This window comes from Eschrichtius robustus, chromosome 9, assembly GCF_028021215.1.
Source record: "Eschrichtius robustus isolate mEscRob2 chromosome 9, mEscRob2.pri, whole genome shotgun sequence".
NCBI classification, from domain to species: domain Eukaryota; kingdom Metazoa; phylum Chordata; class Mammalia; order Artiodactyla; family Eschrichtiidae; genus Eschrichtius; species Eschrichtius robustus.
Window position 1 is genome coordinate 8,973,060 of NC_090832.1, and position 17,961 is coordinate 8,991,020.

Sequence of the window (17,961 nt, forward strand, 5' to 3'; positions counted from 1 at the left end):
GCAGAAACCTCAGGTGTCTCCTGGACCCTCAACACAAGCCCAAGGCCAGCACTGGTCACAGGACTTTGGCACTGACTGCAGCAATCTGTACACTGGTTTTGCTTTTTTAAAATTGCTACCCTAGAGCTTCTTCTTTCTTGATTTTAAAACCTATTTTCTCTCCTGTTCCCACAGCAAATCCACTTCTTGAAGAATGAGTCTTAGGCTGAGGAAGAAGCAGGGAGAGGAAAATGATAGGGTCAAAAACCTGTCCAGGTCCCAGTTCAGTTGTGACTATCGACTACCCTCAAGTTTTACCAAACCTTTTCTTTGGTTTGGCCCCAAGATTGGACGGCAGCCCAGCGTGGACAAAACTAGAGAGAAAGAGCAGAGAGCTTCGAAGAAAGTAGGCAGGGAGGGGGGGAGTTGGGTTATAAATTACTTAGCTCTCTCCCCAAACGATTTCCTGTGTCAGTTCACTCAGAGCAACGCAATCATCTTAGATATTTTGAAAAACATCCTTATTTCAACATAAGGAAGCTGGGGTTTCAGAAATCACGCTTCATGAGCTTAGAGCAGTAAAGTTACAATGCCTTGGGCATGGTGCCCTCCAGGGCAGAGATTTCAGCAGGGCCAGCTTCCTGGGAGGTTGCCTCAGCCCCTGTCCTATAACCCTGTGGCTTATAGTTAACCACTAGATGAAAAAAAAGTGCTGAAGAATTTAATACCTTACGACACATTGTTTATCAACCAAATATATATGGTTGACTGGAGATCTTAGGACCTTTCCTCCTCTCTCAAGAGCCCAGACCTGCTTGAGCACAAGTGCGGCCAGGCGGCTCACAGTAAATCTTGGTCTTTCCCTGTCAAGCTGAGAAAAGCCTGCAGGGCGTTGGCTTCACAAACTGAGGAAACACGAGATGTGTGGAGATAACTCTGACCACGTGGGAGTGACCTGGCATGCTGCTTCAGAGAGGGGGAGCTTAGGAACAAGGAAATCTGGTTGAACAACCTGCCTTCGAATGACTGACTGAAATACATTAAGCCTTGCAAAGGGATGGGAAATTTAAGGAGATTAATATCAGGATGCCCATAGACACAATCCTCCCAATTTTGGGGGAGAGAAAACCCAGCTGCTGCGCTCACACTGTGTCAGCACCTCTCACAGTCTTAGACCCCGGGGCACTCACGCATCTACAGCAACATTTACAAGCTGTTTTCAACTCTCAGTCTCTGATTCCTCTCCTAGAGTCACACCAGACGAACATATCTACCTCTCTTAAGTTCTGTGATGTCCTTGTGCATGCTACCCCACAAGAGGCAGAAACACTCCCCGTGTTTCCAAGAAATCAACGACCAGCCCGTTCGTGCTTCGAACAGTGTGAGATCAAGCCACAGATGTTCTTTATCATTTTCAAAACTGGTAATTCAAAAATGCCTATTCCATGCTTAAAATATTTTAAAACCTCACAACATCAAAAGATTAGAATATATGTAGATTCACGCTATCACTAATAGAAAGCATACCCATTTCTTTAGTAGAGCATCCAATACAGGTCAGCTTGCCTCCTTCAAAAAGGCCTTAATAAAGCTGCACAGGACACTCTAATATTCTCTATGTTACAATTCACTCCACTATTCCTCAAAGAGATAAATTAAGCTCTAAGAAAACTAACAAAATGAACCAGTTAATTGAAAGGAATCTTAACTCCTACGTTAACTGATCCTCAGCCATTACAAACTTTTGTAAATTAAAAAAAAAAAAAAAAACTTTTTTCATATAACAAAACGCATTTTTGAATTACAATAACTTCCACTTCTAGAAAGGCAGCTCCATATTAAGCACTCTGCAAACATTTCCCGATTAAGTTTGAGGAGTGACAGCTGTCTTTATCAACAGTTTGTCCTGGACCATCTCTGAGGCTCCCTGGCCCATCCTCACCCGCCCCCCATCCTCACCCTCCCCCGTCCTCACCCTCCCCCCATCCTCACCCTCCCCCATCCTCACCCTCCCCCCATCCTCACCCTCCCCCATCCTCACCTTCCCCCATCCTCACCCTCCCCCCATCCTCACCCACCCCCCATCCTCACCCGCCCCCCATCCTCACCCTCCCCCATCCTCACCCACCCCCATCCTCACCCTCCCCCATCCTCACCCGCCCCCATCCTCACCTGTCCTCGAAGCACACGGTGCACTTCCAGGCGTGGGTCGCCCTCAGGACCACTCGGCACTTGGCGCACACGTGGTGGCTGCAGCCCCGGCACACGGCCCCCCGGTTCAGCAGGAGCCCCAGGGCCTGCTGGCAGCGGGCACAGGACTTCTGCTGGTACTCCTGGCTCCCGCTCTTCGAGCCTTTCCACCTGAGATGCTGCAAGTGTGTCTTCAGTTTCCTGTGGCCCAGAGAGTTAAATGATAAGAAGCGATTGAGTGGAAGGACAGATGCCAGCCAAATTCCTACGTGGCAAGGGCCCCAACAGCACCGCCCACGGCGAGAAAGAAGGGGCTTTGGCATCCAGCACCCCCGGGTTCCAACACGGCTGTGTGAACCAGGATCTCTTGCGATGTCTCGGAGCAGAGGCTCAGAGGTTTTCTCGGCTGTGCAAGCCTTACCTCCCAGGGTTGCTGTGAGGATTAAATGGCAAAGCATAAACACTATGGCTGGCACAGAGGGGTTAGCTGCTGATTTTGCCCTAGGTTCACCCCTCTGTGCCCAAAGGGCATTATAATAGCAAGCGAGAACAGTGAAAGCAGAGGAAAAATGCAGAAAATGGCATCAATTATAAAATGCAAGGCAGGGAATGATCTATAAATATACAGTACACACGCCTGCTATTGTCATAAATTCCCCAATAAAGTTATTTAACTGATGCTATGCTTTTTTTTAAAGGAATACATTTATTTTTTATTTTTTTTATTGGAGTAAAATTGCTTTACAATGTTGTGTTTGTTTCTGCTGTACAATGAAGTGAATCAGCTATATGTGTACCTATATCCCCTCCCTCTTGGACCTCCCTCCCTGCCTTTCCCCCGCATCTAGGCCATCACAGAGCACTGAGCTGAGCTCCCTTGATGCTATGCTTTTGCTACTGTTTTTTATGGGTGGTCAGTTACTTTCAGTCCCTATTTCCCCAGGACAATAGCCCTAGTGCAAAGGGACATTACATTGGACCCCAGAAGGTATCATTAGCCAGAATACTCTTTTATGAAATGTCTGTTACTTACTTTTATTATTATTTTTAAAATTTTTATCGGAGTATAGTTGATTTACTGTTACTTTTTTTTTAATGCTTGCTCTCATGTCTTTTCTTTCTTTTTTTTAAAATTTATTTATTTTTGGCTGCGTTGGGTCTTCATTGCTGCGCGCAGGCTTTCTCTAGTTGCGGCGAGCGGGGGCCACTCTTCGTTGCGGTGCGCGGGCCTCTCATTGCGGTGGCTTCTCTTGTTGCGGAGCACGGGCTCTAGGCACGCAGGCTCAGTAGTTGTGGCACACGGGCTTAGTTGCTCCATGGCATGTGGGATTTTCCCGGATCAGGGATTGAACCCGTGTCCCCTGCGTTGGCAGGTGGATTCTTAACCACTGCGCCACCAGGGAAGCCCTACTGTTACTTAGTTTTAGAAGAGAGAAGCTAACTCCAAGAAACAAGCTTACATCCAACTTTCAAGATTTGCTCTAGAATCAGTACCCTTTGGAACAAAACCTTTTACCACAGTATCCATGTTACTTTGTTGATATTCAAAACGATGCTTCTAAATCACCGAAAGATCTTGAATCATCAAAGAAAAATCCATTTTGTTCAGTGTATTTTTTTAGTGGAAGAAAGTATAAGTACACTTAGAGAGCTTTGGGATAACAGGGGAGGGTAGAAAAAGAACATTGTACCTTCTAGTTAACCAGAAATTTTTGCTCCTTCCTCAGACATTTGGTGGTCCAAAGTTTTATTTTATATGTTTATTTTTCTTGGCAGACTCTGAAGGAGTTCTGCCATTAAAAACAAAGCAAAACCAAAAAGCCTATTCCATTTACTTATTCTATAGACCTCACACTCTCCATAAACATCAATCGATAAACAAAGCATCACCATAATAAAGATGGATCTTGACAGCTAACCACGGACACCGTTTTCATAGCCCAGCCCTGCTTTGTTAAGTGTTAAACTAATGTCCAACAGCCCTCGGAGCTCAGAGAGAGGAAAGAGGTTCTCTGTTGACAGATCAGTCGGAGAGCAGGCTGGGCAGGTTCAGGCTTCATGCCCCCTCCCCTTCCCTCAAAGCCGGCTGGGAAGCAAAAGAGAGCAAAGAAAAGGACAGGAATGGATTCCAGCAGATTTGCTGTTTCTAAGCTGCTTTCTTTGTGCCTTCGGTTACCACCAAAAATAATTTAGGAAAACCCTTAGCCGGAGGTCTTTCCCTTGAAGGGCGTATGAGAAGCCTGAAAGTGTCCCTTGAATTATTCCTGCCAAGTAGGCAAATGGACAAGCAGACAGACAGCAAACTTATCACCAAAAAAGGCATTATTTTAAAGGAAAAACAAAAGGCATTCTTTCCCTTACCGTCCCCAAAGCTTAGTGACACCGCAAAGGTCACCTGCCCCTACAGCCCTTCATTCCGACTCGTCAGACAAGAAGCTGCGTAAGAAGCAAGCAGCAATACGCCAGGTAGAAGCAGCCTCCAAGCAGAAAAAGCCAAAAAAACTAAAGCATCCCACCCACTAAATGACAGCATACCGTATCCTTTCCTCCTCGATGCTTTGAACCTCCCGGTCCCGGTACAGGACCCGGAGGATCACCTCGCGTTCTGATTCCCGGAGGGATTTCAGGCTGACTTCTTGGGCCATTTCTGTCTCTTCTTAGACCCACGCTGAGGTTCTACTCCATGGCCTTGCACTCCTGTCCCGTGGATGAGCTCAGAGAGTCCAGTGACAGCCCCACGTGCTTTTGAAAGCAATCCCTCTCCTATTTCATTGGCAACTGTGTTGCTTGTGGCTTTTTTTTTTTTTTCCTTTTTAACTGTGTCACACTCCTCAGGAGAAGGAAGTTCCAAGAGGCTGTCCCTCGGTTGGGATGGTCGCTCCCAGAGTCTCATGCCACCTGGGGAGCCTTTTCCCTGGGTCCTGCTGCAGCCTCTGACATCCGGCTAAGTCAGAAGCATATCTTTCTTCTGAGGTTTTGCCAGAGATTGTTATAAATTATGCAGGGCCCCCTGCAGATAATTTCTGCAAAGCAGAAGTAATCCCCGATCTGAGGGAGTTTATGAAGAGCAGTAAGAATCGTATCAACAACTTATAGAAGTTAACCTTCCCCTTCATATGTTTACAGGTAGAAGTAATGATGGTTAAAAGCCCAGCCAGTTCAATACCTGTAGAAAAGACAATAAAAATGGCATCATTTTTCCTGGCTGATGTACCTATACTGCAGCATTAGTCCAGAAAAGACAAAATGCTCTACACAGACAGATCTTTGCATTTTCTGCCATGATGATAACGTAAGATTTTAAATTTTTAAATTTAAATTTAATTTAAATTTTTAAATTAGATTTTTAAATTTAATTTAAATTTTAAATTAAATTGGCCTTCTCATGTTTCTAAAAGCCTCAAACTTACACACTTGGATTTTTCTAATATGAATTCTGTATCTTGAGAGATTAGAGGCTTATAGGTCTATATTTAACGTACATCATCCTAATTGAAAATACATTAGAACAATCACGTTCTCAACTGCTAACTGTCATTTTTACAGTTAACTTCAAAACTCAAAAAAAAATGTTTAATCAATTAAGGATGTATAAAGGGATATCACCACAACCTCAATCTACCCATTATTTATGGTCTTTAATGGTTTTCAGTGACTGCTTTATGCCTGGGGTCTTGTTTCTGGTTCATGCTAGTTGCCAGGTTCTGCATGCATTCTTCCTACATTTTTTTGCCATCAGTGACGTTGGACACACATCACCTTCAATCTGTTCTTCCCCCCAACCAAGAAGATGGCATTGAATTGATAAAGCACTGGATAGATGCATGTCAATGAAAAGCAGAAAATGCAGATCTAATTGATACACTTTCTATAATGCCATTTTGTTATCAAATCTGCATGAATTCCTTAGTAATAAGACTTCCTTTCAATTCTTTAGAAGCTAAACTCCCTTTGTTCGGCTTCAACAGAAATTCACATTATATTAATTTATGATCCATAGCAAATCAATGAAAGAGAAGTTAATAGAACCCTAAGGAATCATTTCTTTAAGCAGAGATTCTTAATCTTTGGTCATCTGGTGAAGCTTCTGTATTTAAGTGCATAAAATAAAATACATTATTACAAAGGAAATCGATTATACTGAAATCTTTAAAAATTATAACATAGTAATATATGAGTCCATTGATGCATGAAATCTAGCAGTGATCTAACAACGACTGTAATTTCAGAGTAGTGATGATTGTAAACAATGTTTTCAGATATCTGCAACATACAATGTGGCACAAAAATATCTGTGATTTCTATTTGTGGCAGTCACGAGTCCTGCTAGTTCTACTGTGGTTCGATGCCTATACTCATAATTGCAGGAAATGCTAAATTTTAGTTACGGGTTAATGAAAACAACGATGTAAAATTTTTTCATGTCCAAGGTCATGGACCTACAGGCTAAGGACCCCTGGCTTAAGGGATTCTCTGTCAGTTTTTCTATTGTAGGATAAAGTTAAAATACATGGCCCACCCAAATTGCAGAGGTTGTATGAGAAGTAGGAAAGCCCAGGGCTGCAAGGGGACGCTCCTGGCCTCTGGTCTCCAGCCAAGCATTCCCAAGTGCCTGCTCCCAAAAGGTCTCCTGTGTAGACGGTGGGAAAATGACAGGGACAAGGACTTGGGGATCCAGCCCCATCAGAGTCAAAGCCACATCCCTCCTTGGGCTCCATGAATAGATGGAGCTCCCCAAGGCTCTGAGTCTCTGGGAAAGAGGAAAGTGCTGGGAAACAGCATGTAATCAAGTGCCAAGTGGTGAAGTGCAAACTAGCCACCGTGTCACCAACGTCGTGAGCCTATTTCTTCTAAACACGCCCTCGGTTCTTCCTGCTTTTTTCTTATTTCTAAACTATTAACCATACTACTAGGCCAAGTACTATCCTGTTTGTCTGATTCTCAAGTGTTTTAAATGAAGATTTTTGCACTTGGCTCAAAACATGTGATCTGTGCACTGAGCTTTCTCTCCATGTGGCCTTTGGACTCTGCTGTCTAGCAGAAGCAGGACCAGTGCAGCCCTGGGCTGGAAAAGAGGACTCCTGGAGTACTCAGTGTTCACTCCTTCAGGTGGAAAGGCCTTACCCAGTCCAGAAATTCAGGATTCGGTTATTTAAAAACACTACTGTTCTCTACCAAACGCATGCCTGTGGCCTCAGAGAGCCCTCTGCAGGGAGGAGTGGGCGCTCTTCCTCCCCCTAGTGGCCATCCACTGCTATTTACAGAAAAGTGAAATTGAGTTCGTTTCCAGCATCCATCCATCATCCATTCATTCAGTAAATGCTGATAAAGCACCCAAGTGCCAGGCACTGTTCAGGTGCTTAGGGTACAGGACTTAATGACTGGTAATTTATACCCTATCCTACTTCTCACAAGAATATGATGTAGCTCACAATAAAAGCACAGAGAGGACGATTAAAGTCAGAGAAACAGCAGCCAGAGCGAAAAGGGGCAGACAATTTCTACCAGGAACCTGCAGTGAAACAGTCACTGTACTTGAGCATTAGCTGTATCTCTGACCTTCCTAGTAACCAAGGCAAAACAAAACAAAACCCAAAATCAAAGTGGTGTATACAGTTCTGATAAACTGAAAGAAAACAAGGGCATTCTCGAGGTGTAAAGGGCATGGACCAAAAAGGCGATCAATTATCTGAGCAGCGGTTTTGGCAGAAGATGCAAAACTGTGCTTCAAGTATCATCATTATATTGATTTCAGATTAACTAAGGATAGAGCACCGAATTATAATTCATTGAAAGCCTTTCAAATACACACCAAAGCATGGTGCTTTCTGGTGTTCCAAGTTGATACAGGGATAAAGCTTAGATAAAGCACCACCCCAGGATCATTCATTTCCAGATTTAACAGAAAACCTAGGAGGATGTTTTCTTCTAGGTATGGGTGTGCCGTGTTTCTCTCTCTCAGTTTTTATTCTCGACTTAGAGATTTTGACTCTGGCTTCTATAAACCTTCAGTCATCCAAGCACATGGTTGATAACTACTATAGTAAATCCTTCTTCTTTTTTTTTTTTTTTTTAGGTTTTAAATAATTAATTAATTAATTAATTTTTGGCTGCGTTGGGTCTTTGTTGCTGCGTGCGGGCTTTCTCTAGCGGCGGTGAGCAGGGGTTAATCTTGGGGGTGGTGCACGGGCTTCTAGAACATTGCGCAGGCTTCTCTTGTTTCGGAGCACCGGCTCTAGGCGCGCGGGCTTCAGTAAGTTGCGGCACGTGGGCTCAGTAGCTGTGGCTCACGGGCTCTAGAGCGCAGGCTCAGTAGCTGTGGCACACGGGCTTAGTTGCTCCGCGGCATGTGGGATCTTCCCGGACCAGGGATCAAACCCGTGTCCCCTGCATCGGCAGGCGGATTCTTAACCACTGCGCCACCAGGGAAGTCCCTGTTACTGTTTTGAAATGTACTATTTTTCTTTAACTTGGAGGATCTGTGTCCAGATCCTCTCTACACAAGGGTGACTTTCTGAATTGATGCAATCACCACGGCATAGAGCATCACCCCAGGATCATTCGTTTCAAGATTTAACAGAAACTTAGGAGGATGTTTTCTCTTTGGTTTCCAGTGTCCTCCTAGTGTCCCAACTGGCTTGGTGGCTTAGACATTCCACACGTTTGAGCCACAGGTGCTTCATCTTATCTGGATTTGTTCAGGATTTTTCAGTAGGGGCAGTACCATGCTTCCCTCTAGATATTTGTGGGGTGCTTTTGGTTGTCACAGTGACAAAGAGTTACCTTGCATTCCCATACAAATGTTGGCTATCTTACCAGGTAATTCAACTAGGAAAAAAGTATAATTTTCTGATAGTAGAATTTAACTCATAGAAACACAAAGTCTATTTTGCAGGGTTTTAACATACTCTGAGTTTTCCAGAATGCAACTATTGTATAAATTGAAGAAAGACTGTACTTGGTTTCATTTAGAACTTTAACAAAAATTGTTTACCATTTCAGAGAGTTGCGTCACCAAGGGCAGCAGGGCTTGTAGTATTTGAATCACTAACGCCATAATACTGGTAACGGTCTGCATTTGTAGATGTTCTAGTCAATGTGATTCTATGCATGCGAACATTTGACAACTTCACTGTGTCTTCCAATGTAGTTTACATATATGAGTACATATTACATTTTTATAATTTACTGCCCCTTTATTTCTCCTTTTATTACAGTAATGACATTGTGTTATTGTTGTTGTTGTTATTGGTGTAGGTAAATTATATTATACATGAATTCCAATTCCAGATAGTAAACGGTGAACTACAAAATATTTCCTATAAAAGGTGAGCATTGGGTCCTTGGGGTTTAAGAACCACTGAACTAGAGAATCCAATGATTTCTCAGGTCACTTACAAATTAAACTGTGTGTATCATTCTCTTGTTCATTTTTCAACATATTATTGGGTTTTAGGAGAATGGGGTGGGAAAATTAGAGGACTGGTCAGTTGTTTTTATTGTTTTAAGTTGTGTTGGGGTTTTAGTTTGATTGTGAATTTGCTTATGCAATTCCAGGTCTGATTTCCAGGTTCTAACTGAGAGCTCAGAGTTTCTCTTTCAACAGCAATCATCCGAATTATTTCAACGGCATCTTTTCAGTCCTCTTGAACAGAATCTGGAGCTCTTTCTGCACTTTATCCCTGGTAGGCTGGCATTCGAATTCCTCTAAGTTTTATATCAACAGCCAAATTGGAGATTTTACTCTGTAATACACCTTTCAAATCACTCAAAACCAATTCACTAAAACTATTCTTAGCCTATAGTCTATTTATCCAAGACAAGGTGCCCCAGACTTACGGCAATGATTTACTTATTTTTTTTAAATTATTCATTTATTTATTTTTAGTGAACTTCTTCCTAGTCAAGAGAGGTTTCTAGGGTGGCAGGTGGAGCTAATTAGCAAGCAGCATGTGTCCATGGCAAATACCAAGAAAGTAAGAGAGAATTCCATCCACCTGGCGGCCTTAGCAAGCTAAGGTCCAACTTTACAGATTCCATTTCTGGTCACCAACGCTAGCAGGAAACCAGAAGCCACCCGTGATTATTTTTCATATTCTTCAAAACATGGATAAAACAAATAGACTTCTCTCTTGGATGCTTTGATTTCTCTGATGTTTTTGAGCCGAAAAATTGAGATTGTAAAAGAATTCTATGAAATCTATTAAAATCAGTTGGCGTGTTCCTTGCCCTGTGCTGTGTACTACCGTCTGGGACGAGGGAGCGAGGTGTGAGCATGGCATCTGTAACACAGAGTGGGTAACGGGAACAACTGATGGGGTCCAGAACTGGCTGTGTCCATTAGCCTGCAGCCGACCAGCGGGAACAGTAGTGACAGCACTGAATGGGTGGTGAGTAAGAGGGAGACTGGTGTCCGGAGAGGACAGGAAAATCTTCACGGCTGAGCCTGGGAGAAGAAAAGGAGTTGGTCTGAGGAAGGAGAGGAACATCTCTAGGGTGAGGGACAGTCCACTGAGCAAGAATGAGGTAGGAATATGTCACTCCTCCCCCAGGAAAGGAGCCCAGGGTCTCCACTGCCTACAAATGAATTCTAAACCATGAAAATGACCTTTCTCACCCTCCCTGATCTGGCCTCCTCCTACTCCTCCATCCTTAATTCCCACAAAATGCTGCAATGCTCCCAAATTGAACACATTCGAGACCGTTCCCTGAACACGTCATGCACTTTTCTTTTCCCATGCATTCACTCCTGCTCTTCCCTCTCCCTACCGAGATCTAATTTATTCGGAGGCAGTGAGGGGAACAGTCCGCAAAGCAGGATTTGGAGCCCGACTGGGTGAGTAGCTCTGCTCTGCCCCTTACTGACTACTGAGATGCTGGGCAAGTTACCTAAGCCCCTTGGGATTTAATTTCCTTGCCCATAAAGTAGAGAGAATGACAACACCCACTTCCTAGAGCTGCTTTGAGGATTAAATGTGTTGATACACGTAAAGTACTTAGATCACTGTGGCGAGCATGTAATAAGCCGTTGACAAATGTTAACAGTGGTGGTGGTAATAGTACCATCATCATCATTATTATTATTAATCTTTCAAGGTCCAGATTAATTGCTAACTAATTCAGGAACTTTCTCCTTATTTACAAGCACAGTAAATTGCTCCTTCATTATGACCCCTTTTTCCTTTGTGTATTTCTCTATCATGACTCGTACTTCTTTCTGTCTGATTCAAGTGTCCTTCTAGTGGTGACATTGGTTTTTAGTGACCCCTCATCACCCAGCAAATACGTCCTTAATGTTTCGCTGGGGTTGAGAAACCCAGTGAATATTGTAACATGTTTCGCTGGGGTTGAGAAACCCAGTGAATATTGTAACATTTGGTTGGCTTGCCAAAGCAGGAAGCATGAATTCAAGTAGAGGAGGAAGGAAGGATAGTCAGGTGAGCGAGCAACACCCAGCTCAGAAAGCTCCAGGCTTCAGAAATCTGGAAAGCACTGGGAAATCTGAGTCACTTCAGATTTGAGAAGCATACTAAAAAGTACTTTATTTTAATGATCTCATGCAGAAATTTACAATCTCATAGCTTGAATAATGAAATCTCCCAGATCCGGTTTTTCTATGATGATATTTAGTCACTCTCTCACGCACCCAACAAATTCTTAAATTGTGTTTTTGTCCCAAGAACTGGAATCAGGCTCTGTCCTCACCCACATGGAGCTGAGACTAGCCCCCAACCTCCTTTCTCAATTGCATTTTTGTAAATTTGTAACGGTGACTGCCTTTGTTTTACAGTATCCCATCTACCAGTCTAATTTTATCTAACATTTAAAAAATAAAACCTACACCAAAGCACCACTTGGAAGGAAAAAGTCTCCCAGAGCCACTTGGAGAAGCACTGCACAGCAAACCATCCCATCTCAGCATGGGTTTGGGTGTCGGACAACCTGGCATCAAACCCCAATTCTGGAATCATCTGGGTACAGCCCTAGAGCAACAGCTGGAACAAAGCAAGGAGCAGCCAGAACTAGTCCTCTCTGCTCCCCATCTTCCCCTTCAAGAAGGCCCCAAAGCAGTACTCAAGCCATTTCCCTGGGACCGATAGGGACTGAGACAGCAGGGGCCCCTCCTAAACCCAGCACAGTCCTTCAGTCCGCGTATTTCCATCTTGTCGGTAGCCAGTCATGCTGTGTCCCAGTGGAACTTTGCATCCAGACAAACGCAGTTTGGTTGTGGTGATCAGTGCATTGATTCACAGCGCTGATTTCATTGGGCCTTGTGTGTACCAGGCATGTGCCAGGGATTGAGGATATAAAATAAGTAGGAGCCAGTCTCTGCGTTCAAAAAGCCCACACTCCAGCCAGAAAATGGACATGCGAACAAATAAGTTCTGACACGGTAGGATGAGTATAAGCACGTAAGGATCTGCAGAAGAGAATGCTCAGAGGAAGGCGTGATTCACCGCGTATGGAGAGAGCAGAGATGGCTGGGGGGCGGGGGGTGCGCGGAAAGAGTCCCAGGGGAGAAACGGGTGGGACCCCTCTTGCCAGGGGAACGGAACATCCAAACGTGTGTGTTTTTAAAATATTTTTGGCCGAGCGGCTTGCGGGATCTCAGTTCCCCGACCAGGAATCGAACCCGCGTCCCCTGCAGTGGAAGCGCGGAGTCTTAACCACTGGACCTCCAGGGAAGTCGCTAAACACGTGTGAGTTTTGAAGCCATGCTTGCTTTCTTTCCTCAGCCTAACAGCCAAGATTGACTTCGGCTTTTTAGATCTGACGAGGGGGAAAAGTACAAGAAACGTGAAACTGAGGGCGAGAAGAGAAGAGGAGGACAGGAAAGGAAACGCTCTTTATCTGCAGGCCGTCCCCATGTCCTTTCATCTAAATACCTATCATCTCTGAGCAGCTGGTCATCACATCAAAGGAACGAAAGCACCACCCCCTGCCTGTGATGGAGGGAAATGCGGCAGATCGGGCGACATGCCTGACATGCCTGCGTGTGAACACGACTGTCATCGCCACCCAGACTTTCAAGGCAAACTAGAGACCGTGCCCAAGGCTGAAAGCCACAGCCGAGCAAGGCTCACAGCCCCCGTCGCTTCAGAGACTGCACCCTCCGCGGCTGTGTTTTACCACAGCTGTTTCCTTGAGAAGCTGCAGTTTTTTCCGAAGGCAGCCACAATACTTTCTGCCTCGAATGCAGGGGGAAAAGTTGGGTGACTACGCAGACCTTGCAGCTTCACCTGAAAATGTCATCTCTTTTTTGCACGTGGACTTTCCTTATGGACGCCTGGAACAGCCGCAAGGACCACTAGTCCGTCCTCCTAAGGAAGGAGCTGAACGCAAGGTGGCTCTTGTGTCTGTGGTTCCAGCTCAAGCTGGCCTCATACTCACAGGCTTGATGGATTCCTTTTTGCAAAGGAGAGACAATTTGCCTGTGTGTCCCTCAGGAAGTGTGACATGGAAATAGAGACAAGCCTTTTCAAATTCTTTGTCTCTCTGGTCATTGAACCAGAGGTGGATTTTCCGGGAAGCCAGTGACCTTGGGCTTCTGGCCCCTTCATTTGCAATTCCTGATCTTGTATTTGTTTTCTTAAAGTCTCCAGACATCGTATAAGCTTCAGGTCCCTCAAAACTCTGTCCTTAATATATGACGTTGTGTGTTTGTGGGTTTAAGTCTAGAAAACTTGACACCTCCAAGAGACAGGAGAAGGCAGAAAGGGTGCCCCTTCTGGAAGGCTCCTGCCCTTCACTGTGGAGTCTATTCTTTCTCATTCACATAGACATCTTGCCACCAAAAACAACCCCCCAAATGCCTTTTTAGAATCAAAGTTAAGCATTGAAATAGAAATCCATGATATTTCAGGCTTAAACTTGACCTTTTCTCATGGAAAAGTAAAAAGATGAGAATTAATATTATCATATTGTTATATACAGGAGGTACTACTCATAACTGTCACTATACTTTTTTTGTATCAACCGGTACTGTTTATTGACATTCGGCACTTACTCTGGACCAGTTTGACAAGTTCTCTACACACACAATCTCAGTCCTCATTGCAACCTTATGATGTAAGGACACCCATTTTACAGACGAGGAGAGTGACGCTTGCAGCAATTAAGTAATTTACCTAAAGTCACACTCTAATCTGGGTCTGTTTAACTCCAAAGTCTTATGCTTTGTTTAGACAGGAAAATTAAGAACTTAGAATCTTCTACTATCTTGGCTAAATAATCTTTTTCTATCTAACTTCTTAGTAGATACTTAATATCTAACATGCATTTTCTTCTCATAATCTCTCCTTTTGTCAAGAAATTCTGTTTGGGGGTTAAGGAGGCTGAATTGCAAGACATTTAAATTAGACCCCAGCTAACTTAATTTTCTTAATTTTAAAATTACATTTATGTTCCACCTCCAAACGAAAGATTATGGGGGATCAAAAAATTGGAATCTGTGAAGTAGATTCAGAGCCAAACAATAATAAACTGTACGTATAAGAATTTACAAACCAAAAAGGAAATCAAACAACACTCTCTACCACCTTAGAAAAAATTCACACCGTATAGCTTTTGGATAGTATTTTTTGGTTTAGTTTGGTTTAGTTTTTTAACTAACTCTAAAGTATCCCTCCTTTCCATTTAAATCATTCTTATCCTACATTTAAAATGTATGCTATTCAATAAAATTACAAGTTATCCTTTGTCTGATATATCATTGCTTTTATTTCCTACATTTTCAAAGCCATTAGTTTAAGAGAAGTTATATAAACTGTAATCTCTATCCACCCCACCCTTAAAACAAGCTGCCCGAAGGGCTGGACGCAGGTGCTCAGCCTACCTTTGCCTCAGCTTCAAGAGAGGAGACCAGGGGAGCTTGTTCTGGAGAAGGAAGTCACTTTTTCTTCGTGCTAGAACAACTGACGTATTTCTCTTTCCTTCCTGTTGGGCAGGCGGGCCCTGAGTGCCTCTGTGGCTACTAACCGCCTTTTGCCAAGGACCCCACAGCAAAGCCGCCTGAAACCACACCCAGGCGCTCTTGTACGCCAACAGGGTATGTTTTTTGTTGGAGGAAAGACCACGCTGATGCTACTGCAGTGTTTCATCCCGACCAAAGAAACCCCCAAAGAGACTAGAGGCTTCAATTAGTCAAACGTTCCCACGTTTGCAAGGGGTTTCTCCATTGACCTCAAGTGTAAATGACTAATGTAATGACATCTCAAAGAACAGCTGTTAACTCAAGAGTTGATTTATAACAAGACTGGCACGGACTTTTGGGGGGTAAATTTCACTGAAGTATAGCGTACGTATGGAATAAGATACAAATCATAAGCACAGCTTGATAAATTCTCCCAAAGTGAACGCATCCCTATCAAGAAACAAAACTTAAACAGCATCTCGGGAGCCCCTCATAGGCCTTCCGGTTACATCTTCCCCCCCGAAAGGTAACGATTATCCTGACCTTTAACATCATTCATTAGTCCTCCCGATTTTGCACTTTGTGTAAATGGAATCATATGATATTAACAATTTTTTTGCCTGGCTTCTGTTGTTCAGCGTGTTTATGAGATTCATACTATTGCATGTCGTTATAGTTTGTTCATTCTCATTGCGGTGTTGTATTTCACTGTATGAACAGATTAAAACATTTGTTTATTGTACTGTTGATGGACATTTGTGCTATTTATAATTTTGGGCTGTTATGAATAGTGTTGCTACAAACGCTTGGATGAATATTTGCATACGTGTCTGCTGGTTATGTGTCCGGGAGTGGAATTGCTAGTCACAGGTTAGGTGTACGTTCAACCTTAGCAAATGCTGCCACCCAGTCTTCCAAAGTTGTCGAACTAGTTTATATCCTCTATCGGCAACAAGTTCCGGGGGCTCCACATCCTCCCAAACACTTAATATTGTCTGCCTTTCTTATTTTATCCATTCTGGTGGGTGTATAGTGGTATCACATTATGGTTTCAATTTTCATTTCCCTGATGTACAGAGTAGCTGAGCAATTTGACATCTTTTTATATGTTTATTGGTCATTTGGATATCTGCTTTGATGTAGGACCTGTTCATGTCTTTTGCCTGTTTTGCTATTGGGTTATCTTTCTGTTATTGATTTGTAGAAGTTCTTTATATATTCAGGATATGAGTCCTTTGTCAGATATTTATATCACAGATATCTTCTCCCTCTCTGTGGACTTGTCTTTTTTTCCCCCTTAACGGTCTCTTTTGAGGATCTCAGACTCGCTCTCAAGGCTGAACTAGTATGAACTCTAATTGAGAGACTATGGTTCAGGCGAGTCAGCTGATGACCAAGATTAAGGTATGCTGTGTGGCCTTGGGAATCACTAGATCTCTCCAAATACTCCTGGGCCTCGGCTTCCTCAGCTGTAAGTGAGATTCACTTTGTTCATCCCTTCGGCTCTTTGGTTCTGAGATCTCATTCTTCTGTGGCCTGAGGATGATGACCTGAGATGGGGAAATTCCATCAAGTGATGAGCAGGGGTGGGCGGGAGGATTAACATGACAAGAGGGAAGAGTGAATTAAGAGGGCCGGCTTTGGGGTGAGACAGACCTGAGTCACCTTGAGCAAACCACTTGGCCTCTCTGAGCTTGTTTCCTGGGGAGGGTCACAAGGCTTCTCTCTTAGATTACAGTTCATTCAACTCATTCACAAATACTTATTGTGCACCTACTACGTCAGGCACTGTCACTGTGATCATGGTCTAGGACCCATGACCTAAGAAGATCCTTAACAAATAATAACTGCTGTTTCTTTAGTAGTAGTATTATTATTTTGTAGCATAAGATAGTAAGTGAATCCATTTAGGAGTATTTGGAAGAAAATGTTTTTAGAATGAGGGTATCCTAGACTAATTATTTCCAAAGTAGGTGTATTACTTTGCTAAGGCTGCTGCAACAAATACCACAGACTGTGTGGCTTAAACAACAGAAATTTACTTTCTCACAGTTCTGGAGTCTAGAAGTTCAAGATCAAGGTATTTCCAGGATTGGTTTTCTCTGGAGGCCTTGCTCCTTGGCCTGTTGATGGCTATCTTATCTCTATGTCTTCACTTGATTTCTCTGTGCCTTTCTGTGTCCCATTCCCTTCTTATAAGGACATCAGTCGTATTGGATTAGGTCCACCCTAAGGACCTCACTTTAACCTAATTACCTATTTTAAGACCCTAAATAGGTCTCTAAATACACCTATTTCCAAATATAGAAGGTCACATTCGAAGCACTAGGGGTTAGGGCTTCAACATATGAATCTGGGGAGAGACACGATTCAGCCCATAACAGTAGGATATACTAAGAAAACATTAGAACTTCTTTTTGTATTTATTTTTCAAAAAGATAAAACTTAAACTTTATTAATATTAAATAAATGGATTCGTAGTTTAACATATCACAGTTGAAATAAACATACTTGTGGGATACCCGCTCAAAAATTATTCATGCTAGATGGGCACGATTACAGAAGTTTGGAGACCACCGACCTAAGGCCTCAGGCTACAGTGGACAGCAGGGGAGAGCTGGTAAAGATAGAATGTACCTGGGTGTTGAAACTGAATGGGTAGAAATAGATCACATCTGAAACTGAAGTGAGGTGACACAGGGCTGGCCTGGGGATTAGACCAGAGTAGCAGTGGAAGGGGAGAGTGGTCAGGTTGATGAATGGGCAGGAGTCAGGCAAAGAGAGCGTGAACATGGTATCAATAAATCACCAAGGGAAGCCTTCAGAATGCTGTGTGTGGCAGCTTGTAGCATTCTTCTCCCATAAGCGTGCCTGCCCTA

The 17,961-nt window shown here is 43.4% G+C and overlaps 1 protein-coding gene across 2 annotated transcripts in view; it reads right to left on the reverse strand.

Annotated features, from left to right (window-relative positions):
* The window catches only part of SYTL3 (synaptotagmin like 3), a 95,582-nt gene extending 90,656 nt beyond the window's left edge, over positions 1-4,926 (reverse strand). For both annotated transcript variants that reach the window (XM_068551706.1, XM_068551707.1), the window contains exons 1-2: positions 4,705-4,926; positions 2,152-2,370 (exon numbers count right to left, since the gene is read on the reverse strand). In XM_068551706.1, the coding sequence (XP_068407807.1) occupies positions 2,152-2,370; positions 4,705-4,814 (329 nt within the window). In that variant the 5' untranslated portion in view covers positions 4,815-4,926. The remainder of the gene's footprint in view (positions 1-2,151; positions 2,371-4,704) is intronic.
* Positions 4,927-17,961: the final 13,035 nt, after the last annotated feature.